Source organism: Coenobita brevimanus, chromosome 51 (genome assembly GCF_032717465.1).
Source record: "Coenobita brevimanus isolate Jiangsu-jjx chromosome 51, ASM3271746v2, whole genome shotgun sequence".
NCBI classification, from domain to species: domain Eukaryota; kingdom Metazoa; phylum Arthropoda; class Malacostraca; order Decapoda; family Coenobitidae; genus Coenobita; species Coenobita brevimanus.
Genome location: NC_137004.1, coordinates 20,208,788 through 20,221,287, shown reverse-complemented (window position 1 = coordinate 20,221,287; position 12,500 = coordinate 20,208,788). Strand labels below are relative to the sequence as shown.

At 44.2% G+C, this 12,500-nt stretch overlaps 1 protein-coding gene across 1 annotated transcript in view; it reads left to right on the top strand.

Annotated features, from left to right (window-relative positions):
- Positions 1–7: 7 nt before the first annotated feature.
- Positions 8–12,500, top strand: part of Eph (Eph receptor tyrosine kinase) — a 287,254-nt gene continuing 274,761 nt past the window's right edge. Inside the window, exons 1-3 of the mRNA XM_080272697.1 lie at positions 8–71; positions 4,599–4,834; positions 5,745–5,979. Coding sequence (XP_080128823.1) covers positions 8–71; positions 4,599–4,834; positions 5,745–5,979 — 535 coding nt within the window. The remainder of the gene's footprint in view (positions 72–4,598; positions 4,835–5,744; positions 5,980–12,500) is intronic.

The window sequence follows — 12,500 nt, the reverse complement described above, 5'->3', positions numbered from 1 at the left end:
TAACAGGATGTACATCGAAGTCAAGTTCTCCATGCGAGACTGTTCTCTTTTCCCCGGCACAGCGCTTTCATGTTAGTATGAGGGATATTAGTTTTAGTTATAGCTATGATACAAATATATAGCATCTAACAAACGTCTCTTCCGGGCAGAACGCTCTGACATTAGCATATACGACTGTATTTTTGCTATGGTTGTGTTGCTCGTATTAAGGAACCTAAAGCGCTGTTCTCCGTCCCATAGTAATGCACTCTAATGCTTGCATACGTCATTGTAACTTGTGTTGTCGCTGTGTTTCTGTGGTTTAGTATATTAACCTATTAATACCGGAAATTGCTACATTTTGGGTTTTGCAGGGGTGGTACTAAGTGCACCGCCTGCCGCCTGCAGCTCATAATCGCGAAGCTTATAGATCCAAACTGAGGGGATGTTTATCTTATCGGCTTTTGAAAATCCCCCAAGGCAGCACATATTCCTGCCTCTAAGCTTTAGCTTTTTGTTTTTTCTGCCACAGTTGTCAGTAACTCTTTTCACACAAGCCTGAAACTATCTGTCTATCTATCTATCTATCTATATACCTAGGCTGCTTCCCCCAAGGAAAGGGAGGTAGCCGAGACAGGACGACACACTCCCCATTTACTCATCCATTCAAACACATTCATTCGCATCTTAGCCCCAAAGGGGAGAACGGACAGATCCTCACCGCACCACACCGCACAAGGGTCAACTGCGCAATGCAATCAGTGACATCCGCAGCAGGGCCCGACAGCAGAACTGGTTTACCCCTGCCACATCATAACAGACCCATCCCCTTACCCGCACCTCACCTGACTAGCTGATCAGACCAAATGCGGGAGAATATCCCCTCAGGGCTGCGTCATCACTTATTCATTCACAATTTCTCTCCATTTATTTCTGTCACGCACAGCCACTCTTCCTTGCTCAACAGACATCCCTCTCGCATCCAGCGCTCTCTTCACACTGTCCATCCATCCTATTCGTGGTCTTCCTCTCAGCCTTACACCTCTCACATCAGATCTAGTTATCTTTTTCACCAATCGCTCATTATCCATTCTCTCCATATGCCCAAACCATCGCAACACCCTCTGCTCAACTCTACCAGCCATCTCCCGAACAACTCCAGTTCTCCTTCGCACTTCATCATTTCGCACCCGATCCATACGCGTCACACCACAGATACTCCTCAGACACCTCATCTCCATTACATTCAAACTTTTCCTCTCTGCTACACCCATATTTCATGTTTCAGCCCCATATAACGCAGTCGGTACCACAACACCCTCATACAGCCTTCTCTTTACATCCATTCTAAGCGAACGACATTTAAACACTTTTTTCATTCCTCCCAGCACCTTTCCTACTTCATTTATTCTAAACTTCACTTCTGCATCTATTCTTCCATCCACAGCAACATGTGACCCTAAATATTTAAAACAATCTGCCTCCTCAAGCAACTCACCATTCAAAACTGTATTCATCCCCCTACCATCTATCAACCTCGTACACTTCATCACTTTACTCTTATTCTCATTTACTTTCAATTTCCTCCTTTCACACACCCTTCCAAACTCCTCTACCAACTGTCTCAATTTCTCCTCTGAATCAGCCTGAAACTGCCAGACCCTAATGAGACCTTTCAGAACCAACCAGTAATATTCAGTCGGATTACAAGGTTAAAATCTCTCTTCATTACGTTGGAACATCAGACATGTTTATTATTGACAACATTTGTAGCTGTACGGTATATATATGATAAGACTTTTTTTTTTCTCTCACTAAAGGAGGAGGGGGAATGGGGTCTGCATCTATATTTAGATCATGTATGTTTTATGTGTTAATAGTCAGGTGTATTTAGGGCAAAATGAGTTCAAAGTTTTCATGCTATTACTGTACTATACTTATGGGAGCCAGGAATATTTACTGTAATCAGCTTGCATTTTTTGGTGGGAGGTAGTGTGGTATACTTAGTGCAGTCAGCTCAGCTTCCTTTTCATCGTAATTATATATAGTCATAGTTGTAATATTTTTTTACAATTTTTCTTTTTTTTATTTGCCAGAACTGATACCTTGGGGGGGGGGGTTGAATTCACCTGTATTCGATGGATTTGTTTATGTTAGTTGTTGTCACTTCCTTTGTTCCCAAGATGAATCAGATCGTCTGACGTTAGCATGTATAAAATGTCTAAAAGCGACTCTGATACTGAAAGGGTTAATAGAGGAGCATAATAATGAGAGAGAGAGAGAGACAGACAGACAGACAGACGGACGGGCAGACAGATAGAGACAGAGAGAGAATAGAACAGAAACAGACTCCCCTTAACCCGGCGTACAACATTTGGTTTTTATAGCCGTAATGAACCTGACTTACAGGACTAACGACATCACCGCCGCTGTGCAAAATAAGCCAGGCGAGCAAAATTATGTAAATACCACCAGTTCCCTGTGATGAAATAGACTTCCGAAAATTGGGCGTAATGCCGCCCTAATGATTAAAAATTACAATCGATTTTCGTTTTACGGCCGAAATGGTGAAGGGGATATAATAACTCGCCTCTCTCCTGTACCTGTAGTCCCCTCTTGTATATATTTGTTTATTTATTTTTAACTTTATTAACTCAATCAGTCCGGTGACATATTCTGTTTATTTTTGCCGCCTCTAAGTTGCTGGAGAGGGGCGGCTTCACATGGTGGCGCAGGTATAGCGGGGTAGTTGTACTACCCGGTTATGCAAACTTCCCTCAACTCCCATTCTGCCCCTCGAAAGGAGGACAGTGGATTGCAGGATAAGGACAACTTAAGCCTGCAGTCCACTGTGTTGACATTTAGACGAGCCTGGGGTTGCAGCTACTAACTACTATTTCTACCATCACCACCACCACGCTACTACTACTACTGTTGCTGCAACTACTATTACTACTACTGCTGCTGCTGCTACTACTACTACTACTACTACTACTACTACTACTACTGCTGCTGCTGCCGCTGCTGCTGCCGCTGCTGCTTTTTTTTTTTTTTTTTTACTACTACTACTACTACTACCATCGCCGCCGCCACCGCCACAACTACTACTACTACTACTACTACCTCTAGACGATTTTGTCGACTTCAGAGAAACCATTTGAAGTGACGGGGTTAGAAACAAGTCTCCATTGACCCTTTCACAACCTGATTCTCTCTCTCTCTCTCTCTCTCTCTCTCTCTCTGCTAAATGCGATCACCAGGTGGTGGTGAGAATAAAACAGAAAATACGTTGTCGGTTTGCAGAATTTAACTGCACGAGAAAGTACGAGTCAGTTACCCGTCTACCCCTTCACTACCCTTATGTCTGATTTGTTATCGCCTGCCTAGCGAGGCAAGAAAGTAATCGCCTCTTCCCAAAATATCTCACAATCAAGTGGGCAAATTGTATCCAAAATTTGTGGACAGCATCCCGGGATATTTGGCTTGTTGGTCAATAATTTCTGCGAAGCACCTATGATAGGCTTCCTATTGCCAGAGGATTTTTTTTTTTTTTTTTTTTTTTTTTTTTTTTTTACCAAATGCAGAGACCCTGAAATGTGGCGGGCGAAATCCTAAGAATTTTTTCGATTGTGTCGAACCTGCGATGATCTGCCTGAAATTGCCAGAGGATTATTTTTTAATTTTTTTAGTAATGACGGGAGATACGCATTCGTGGGCGAATGCTTTGGCTTTTATATTCAGTTCTGTATTCGTGTTTGCTATGCCTCCAGACGGTTTTATTCAGCACGGCAGAGATTTTTCGAACGGGAGAGATTGATGAAGGTTCACGTTGACCCCTTCAGTACGAGATATAATTCCCAAGTCGAATGTAATCGTTTGGAAATTACAGAAACATGCTAAAAAGAAGCGTCATTTTGCTGAAAGGATTAAGCTACAGGTGGTATAATTTGCTGTCCGAGTTTCTGACAAAGTAATTTAATTTGCAACTTTATTGTGGTTAAACAGTTTCTTTCTTGTTAATTGCTGTTGCTGAAAAATGCAGGAATATAATGGCCATGGTTTTTATACCTTTAAGCTCCGGGTGGTCTAATTTTGTGTCGTAATTTTCTGGCTAAATAATTTGATTCAAAACCTTAATACTGTGTGGGTAAATTTAAGAGTAAGTAGTTTCTTTTAGTATGATGAATCCAGAATCAGTATGTGAAAGAAACGGGAATATTGGACCCCCGTTTATAGTCCTGTTTCGGGTGGTATAATGTCATGTCCTTCCTCCCCTACACCCTACTGGCAAATAAACGTTCTCGCTGCACGATACTCACTAAGAAAACGTTTATTATCACTTCCTCTCAAGCAGCACATATCGATCCACACATAATTCCCTCACCCTTCTCCAGGCAAGGAAACGCTTTCGCTGCTTCATACTGATAAAGGAAACGTTTTCTTACCCATTCACATAATCCCCTATCCCCATTGTGAGGCAAGGAAGCTCTCTCCCTGCTCCATACTCAGTAAGGAAACGTTTTTACCCCAGTACATAATCGCTTATCCCCCTTTTCAGGCCAGGAAACTTTCTCCCTGCTCCATACTCACTAAGGAAACATTTATTATCCCTTCTTCAGGCAAGGAAACGTTCTCGCTCTTGTACTACGAATTCGACGCTGCCACCAAGGAGCCACCGTTCTGGGAGCCCGAAAGTTACAAGCTGATCGACCGCATCGCCGCTGACGAGGGCCGCTTTACCAACTCGGCAGACATCATCATCAACGCCGAGGTGCGCTCCATCCCCGTCACCAAGAAGGGAGTGTACTTTGCCTTCAGGGACCAGGGCGCCTGCATCTCTCTACTCGCTATCAAGGTGAGTCGTGGAAAGGGACTGAGGATGAGTGCAGAGGTGGATGGGTTAATGAATAAATAATACTTGTATATGGATTGACATGAGTGATAAGTGGTTGGATGAATGGATGGATAGATGAATTGATGAGTGATTAGTGGTTGGATGGATGGATGGATGGATGAGTGAATGAATGAGTGAGTGAGTTAGTTGATGGATATGTGCATGTGTAGGATACTAGGTGAATGAATGGTAGATGACTGGATCACTCATTCTGGGTATTAAAGTGAGGGATGAAGAGTGGAGCATTGATGGATGGATCAGTTTTCTGACTGTTGAGGCGAGAGGAATGATTGACTTAAGATGAATGAATGAATATACGATGAATGGATCAATGAATGAAGATGGATGGAGAAATGTTGACTAGGTGAAAAGATGGTGAAAAGATGGAAGAGGCACTACAGAGAAAGTAATTAGCCCCCTCAGGTGGAGAAATCTCTCTCCTAAGAAAGAATAGAGGAAAACAGACACCATTGACCTAAGGGTGTTAATGTGTGCCAAGATTTATGTCCGATGGCTTTTAACTACAGTATATTACTCAAAGTGGGTAAGATAATGACCATATAGAATGCTAACGAGTAGATGTTCAAAAATTTTCAAATGGATAGTACCGATAAATACAGTATTGACATTATAGAAGTATCTTAAAACATTTGAATAATCATAAAACGAAAACAGTTCACAGTCTTACCTAGCCCAAGGCGCTCTCATGTGATTCAGCTCAGCCACACTAATTTGAATGCATTTACGTGGCTAACCCAAACTATAACTGAGAGAGAGAGAGAGAGGGGGGGGGGACTAAGCCTAACTTAGCCACCCCAACTCAGTCTGACTTAATCTAACGTAACCTTCCTTTTCCTCTTACCTGCCACAGGTGTACTACATCACCTGCCCAGAGATCACGAAGGCATTCACACATTTCCCCACCACACCCACGGGGGCCGAGGTGACGAGCATCGAGCAGGCGGTGGGGGTGTGTGTGGCCCATGCACGTGAAGAAAGCACGCCCACCTTCCTGTGCACAGGTGACGGTCAGTGGTCCCTGCTGAGCGGTGGATGTGCCTGCACCCCGGGATACCAGGCCAGTGACGAGAAGCAGACCTGTGATGGTTAGTACTGGATTACATTCTTGTCGTTGCTGTTGATGTCTTTAGTACGAGATATATCCTTTGAAGCTCAGTCGGTACTACACTTATATCCTCCCAGCAAAGCACTATACTCCTGTCCTCTCTGTACCGCACTGTATCCCTGCCCAGTCTTAAAATAATACTCGTACATTCTTGTCCTTCCATGTACAGTATTACACTCCCGTCCTATCTGTTAACTCCTTTTGTACGAGTTATATCCTATGATGTTCAGTACAGTACTGCATTCATTCTATGTACAGTACGAAGAAAAGCAAACGGCATCTGACCTGATGATCTTTTCGAGGCTGTTTGCTATAGGGAAAGTTTTAACTGACAAAACTATTCTCTGAATTAAAAGCAAGAACTGAATAGCAGAAAGGCTTACAGCACTACACGCATGTCCTCTCTGTTGACACTTTCAGTACGAGAGATGTCCTGGGATGGCCGGTCGTGTGTCCTGTGTTGACACCTGCAGTATCAGATTTCTGTAACCTCTTTGGTACAAGACGTTTTCATTACGTAGTTTTCCTGTAGTTCGAAAGACACGGGGAAAAGTTTATTATTTTTATATTTAGGCCAGTCAGTTGCTAAAACACAGGGTTTAAAACTGAATCAGTCAAATACCCACTTGCACATTCACCGTTTTTATTATAAACACTTTTTACTTGTAGATTTCTTAATACGGTAATGATTTTCAAGGGAAAGGGGAAAAGAAGCAACAGGTTGTGGAGAGAGTGAGAAAGAGGAAGGGAGTGGGGCAATGTGTTGAGGTTATGGGAAGGATATGAAAGAACTTCAGAAATTTAGAAAGGCGAGCCGTAGGAGAGAATTTGTATGACACGGATAGGGACGAATGCAGGGTGAATGCTAGGGGAAGAGAAATACTGAGCTTTAACAGACGCGGAAATGGATGAAGTAAAAGTACAAATAGAGAAGTGAGAAAGGAGGAAGGGAGGATGGTGGTGGTGGTGATCATTACCATAACAATAGCTGGCTTCCCCTGCCCCCCCCCCTTCTCCGCTTCTGACATGACCCCTCCCCCCCCTCTCGTTGCTATCCTACTTACTCCTGTCTCCCTTCCCCCTGCCATTTTCTTTCTATCTCATCCCCCCTTCCCTTCTCCTTTCGTTTTCTTCTCATCTCTCTCCCTTCATCTGTCCCTCCCGTTCACTTTTCTTTCCCTGTCATCCCCCATCCCCTCATCAATCCCACCCCTTTTCCGTTTTACTCCGTCCTTACATCTCTCTTTTCGTTGCTATCATACTTATCCTTTTCCCCTCCCTTTTCCCTTTTCTTTCTCATCTCCCCTTCCCTCATCTGTCCTTCCCCTTTTCCTCTGCGGTCCTCTGCACCCATCCCCTCTCTCCCTTCCGCTTTCTTTTCCATTTATCCCTCCCCCTCCTATGTCCCCTCCCTTTCTTTTTCACTTCTCATCCCCAACATCTCTCCTCTTGTTGCTATTCTGTCTTACCTCTCTCCCCTCCCCGTCCCCTCTCTTTCCTTCTGATCCCGTCCTCCCCTCATCTATCCGTCCCCTTTCATTATCACTCCTCCTCTCCCCCCACTTCTCTCCTCTCGTTATCCTATGTACCCCTTCCCCCTCACCCCCAGTCATTTCCTCTTTTCTTATTTTCCCCTCAATTTCTCCTCCTCTCTTCTCTTTCCCATATATTTATTTCTTTTCATCCCCCTCTCCCATCTTCCCCCTGTTTCCTACCTTTCCTCCCCCTCTCTCTCTTTTTTCCTCCCTTTTCCTTATCATCGCTCATATGGAAGACTCCTCCCTCCCTTTCCTGTCCTATTTTCTTTCTCTTCCTGTCCCTTTCCCCTCTCGTTGCCATTCTGCATATCCCCTTCCTTCCCCTTCTCTTATTCTGTTTCCCCCTCCTCCTCCTTTTCCCTCTCTCTGTTCTTCGCATCGAGGCCTCTCTACTCTTCCTTCCATTGCCGTTCTCCTCTCTTCTCTCACCTCCATCTCTTACTCAACTCGCCTTTCTTCTTCTCGTGCCTAATTTCCTTCCCACCCATCACACTTTCTTCTCATTTTTTCTTCCCTCTTTTTCTTATCCTTTCTCCTCTCCTTTCCTCTCCTTTCCTCTCCTCTCCTCCCTTCTTCTTTACTCTGTTTTCCTCTCCTCTCTTCTTTTTTCTTTTCCCCTCTGTTCTCCCTTCCCCTCCCCTCCCCTTCTCGCTGCGTACCCTGGAACACATCTCCACGTCTCCCCATCCCACAGCACACATGATCACCCACTTACTATTTATTCCTGTCTTCCCCAGCCACTCCTCTCTCTCTTATCCCCTCCTACTCCCTCCTCACCCCCTCCTAAGCCGTTCCCTCCCTCCCTACCTCTGCCTTTTCTTTCTCCTGGTCTTTCTCTTCTTCTTTCTTCCTTTACTCCTAAGTCGTTCCTTCCTTATCTGTGCCCACTCTTTCTCCTGTTCTTCCTCTTATTCCCACTTTTACTCCCCCTAAGCCGTTTCCTCCCTTCCCGTGCCCTCTTTTTCATATGTTCCTTTTCCAGCCTTCACATTCCTTACATGCCTATCTCACACCATCCAGTTTCCCTCCCACCCACCCCATCTCATATTTTCCATGTACCTTACGTGACAATGTTTACCATCCATTGCTTTTCCTTCCCCTTCAACCCGTTCCTCTACTTATCCTTGTCGATTGATTCCACTTCTTCTTTTTCTTCAGTGTTCTTCCTTTCCCTTCACCTCTCTTTTTTACTTTATCTTCTCCCTTCCTATAACTCATTTCTGCCCCTTTCTTTATCTCATAGAATAGTTTTGTTAGTTAAAGCCTTCCCTATAACAAGCAGCAGCTAAAGGACCACAAGGTCTGTTGCTATTTACTTTCCTTTGAATTCCTTTATACCTCCCTCCTCGTCTCTTTCTTTTCTCTTCACCTCACTTCCTCTGTATCTCTCTAGCTCCTCATCTCCGTATCACATCACTTCCTTCCTCTTTTATTTCCATTTCCTTTCGCCTTCCCTCCTCTCTGTTTTTTTTTTCCTCCATTTCCTTTCCCCTTTGCTTCCTTTTCCCTCCGCTTCTTTTACTCCTTGTTTCCATTCCTGTTCACTTCTCTATTCTTCTGTTCACCAAGCCTTCCACCATTCCTGCACTTCACCCCCCTTACCCCTTCGCCATTATTCGTTTGCCCCTAACACTCCTCTTGCTTCATTTATTCAGAAAAATATGTTGTAAAAAGAGAAAACAGGGAGAAGAAAAGCATCATATGGAGGCAGGGAGGGAGAACCTGTTGTTGTTGTTTTTGTTGTGGCCTCATATTCATCTGAAACGTGAACCCGATGGACTTCAGGCTGAAGTTGCTCTTCTCCTGCAGTCGACCGTCCTCCTTTCAGGGAGTAGGAAGGGAGATGAGGGATGTTTGCATAGCCGGAGCCGCCTGATTGTATCGGTGTCACCACTTCAAGGCGTTCCTCATCAGCACCAGAACCAGGGGTATTGGTACGTATTTTGGCAGATGGTGGCAGACAGTGAGGGCGTTAATGAGACAAGAGATAATGAAGGATATTAATGAAACTGACAGACACATGAGGAGAGACTGAGGGAGGTATAATGGGAGTGGTGAGGAAGCGAGGAGGGGGGAGGTGATGGGTGAGGTAGCAGGCAGAATGCATGATAAAGCAAGTTAAGCGCACTGCGAGAGCGTCACCGCCAGCGCCAAGTACAAAACAAGTCAGATCTCCACTAAAATTTAATCAGCTTTTCCTTGGTCCATGACCTACGTATACATAAAATTTCATTGAAATCCATTGATAACCTTTAACATCTTGTGGATAAAAAAAAAAAAAGTCCTGAATCGGGACTGAAACTCAGATCATCACTAAAATTTAATCATCTCTTCCGTGGCCCATGCGTCGCTTATTCACTAAATTTCATTGAAATCGATCAATTACTTTTTGAGACAGCCTGTGAACAAGAAGACAGACAAAAAGGGGTGAATACATAACCTCCAACTTCGTTGACGGAGGTAATGATAAACAGAAAGCGAGATGGAAAGTGTCGGGAAAAAAATTCGATGTAGATAAGCAGCGCCGGAAACATTTTAAAGCGACTTGAGAGGCATAATGTAATAAATAGAATCCAGCGGGATAGATAAAACTTAATGTGATAAACAGTTGAGACGAAGAAGTCGTGAAACTGATGTGAGGGATGAATAAAGTATAGTATAACGAATGGATAAGAAGACAGAAAGACAAGACGACGAAGCTGGCAGACAAAGAGAGAGTGATAACTAGCGAGAGAGGATGAGAGACTGCGAAACGGATGGACGGGCAGACAGACAGACAGACAGACGGACGGACACCATTATCACAAGCAGGTTCTGAAATCCAGGAATTATGAATCTTCAGCCTCTTTGTTGTGGGGTGTTAAGCGAGAGAGAGAGAGGGGGGGGGGAGAGGAGAGCAAGGGGGAGAAGAGAGGCGGCATAGTGGGGTGTTAAGTGGGGAGATGGAGAAAAAGATGATGGGGAGATGGAGAGCGGGAGAGAATGGTAGAAATGGGGAGGCAGTGCGAGAGAGAAATGAAAAGAAAATTGAGAAGCGGAAGGAGGAAGGTAGGAAGGGAAGAGAGGGGGATGAACAAGAGGAAGGGGAGGAAGAGGGATGACAGTAGGATGAGAAATGGAAGACAGAAGGAAAACAGGAGGATAAGAAAGAAGGGAAGAACAAGAGGAAAAGAAGGAAGTGGACGAGACGTAAGGGAAAGTGAGGAGAAGAGCAAGAGGCAGTGAGGGAAAAGAGGAAGAAAAAAAGAGATATAATTAAATCAAAGAAGTAGGAGAAGGTGAGGTTGGGGATGAGGATAGAAAGAGAAAGAGGGGGTAGGGGGTGAGCCAACATGAAAGGTAAGGAGCAAGAGACAACAGAAAGGAAGGAGAAAAGGGAAGTACGAAAATGAGGAAAGTAAGGACAAATGAAGGGAAACAGAGAAAGATTCATGAGAAAAATAAAGAGAGAGAGATGAGGAAAGCAAAGAGAGAGGAAAAAAGGAAGTAAAATGAGGAAGAGTGAGGTTAAAATGAAGAGGGAAGTGCAGGATAGGAAAGGCGAAATACAACAGAGGGAAGAGGAGTGACGGTGTATAAAGAGAAATTTGAAATGATAAAAATTAGGAGGAGACGGAGTAAAGAAAGAAAAAGAAAAGAAATTAGAGAGGAGAGACAGAAGCGGAAGAGGGAAGTGTGAAAATGAAGAAAACAAGCAGAAGGAAGGAGAGTAGTGAATGTGGTTACTAGGAAGGGAGGAGGGACGAAGAGATATGGGGCATGCATACGAGAGAGAGAGAGAGAGAGAGAGAGAGGGAGGGAGGGAGGGAGGGAGGGAGAGTCTGAACGGACGAAGGGGATAAATAATCAGAAGGGGTGACGGATGGAGAGAGCGGAGGAAATATTTTGAGAGGGGGGAAAGAGGAGAGGAAAAACGAGAGAAGAGAAGGAGGGGTAAAGGGAAGGGAGAGGAGACAGAGGGATGAAGGAAATGGAGAGGATTAAAGAGGGATGGAGGGAAGGGAGAAGATGAGGAGAGATGAAGGGATGAGAGAGGATGAAAAGGGATGAAGGGAAGGGAGAGAATGAAGAGGGATGAAGGGAAGGGAGAAGATGAAGAGGGGTGAAGGGAGGGAGGAGGAGGAAGGGAGAGGATGAAGAGAGATGAAGGGAGAGGAAAGGATGAAGAGTGTTGAGGGGAAGGAAGTGGGTGAAGAGGGATGAAAGGAAGGGAGAGGATGAAGAGAGATGAAGAGAGGGGAGAAGATGAAGAGAAATGAGGGGAAGGAAGAGGAGGAAGAATGGTGAAGGGAGGGGTGATATGTAGGTAAATAAAGAGAAATGCAAGACGGAGAATGTAGGAGAAATTTGGAAAATGAAGGAAAATATAGTTCTTTCGCCCTGATTTGGCTCAGATTTTTCCTCCTTTTGCAGCTTATTTCACGTAACTCGGAAAAAGACAGTGCTGTGACGCCATATACTTTCCATAGCACTTCTCCGCGACTGGGAACAAATTCTAGTTTTAATATATGGTTACAGCTCACTATTCAACATGGAGAGATGGCAATTTTAGGCAGAGTTAGAATAGAAAAGGAACATCTAAAACGCCCAAACTTTATAGCATTTTGAACATTATTATTTTATTATTAAGTGGAATGGAAATGGGGGAGCTACATTAGAAAGGACACCAGAAGGGAACTTAAAAAAAACGTAGGTGATTTGGTAGGACGAGTGAGAATTATATAAAAATGCGTATTATGATAATTAGAGTTTTAATACAATCGTGAAATGCAGAGGTGGAATAAGGAAAGAGGTTTGAGGAAAATTGTGATAAAAAGTCAGCGAAGCTGTGGAGAGAGAGAGAGAGAGAGAGAGTATTGGAGGCAGGAAAAATTGTTTAACGAGAGGCATTAGCTGAGAGGAGAATAAAATGGACAGGTGAGAGTGAGGGGTGGAGGGGAGGGAGAAAGAGTGAAAGAAGAGG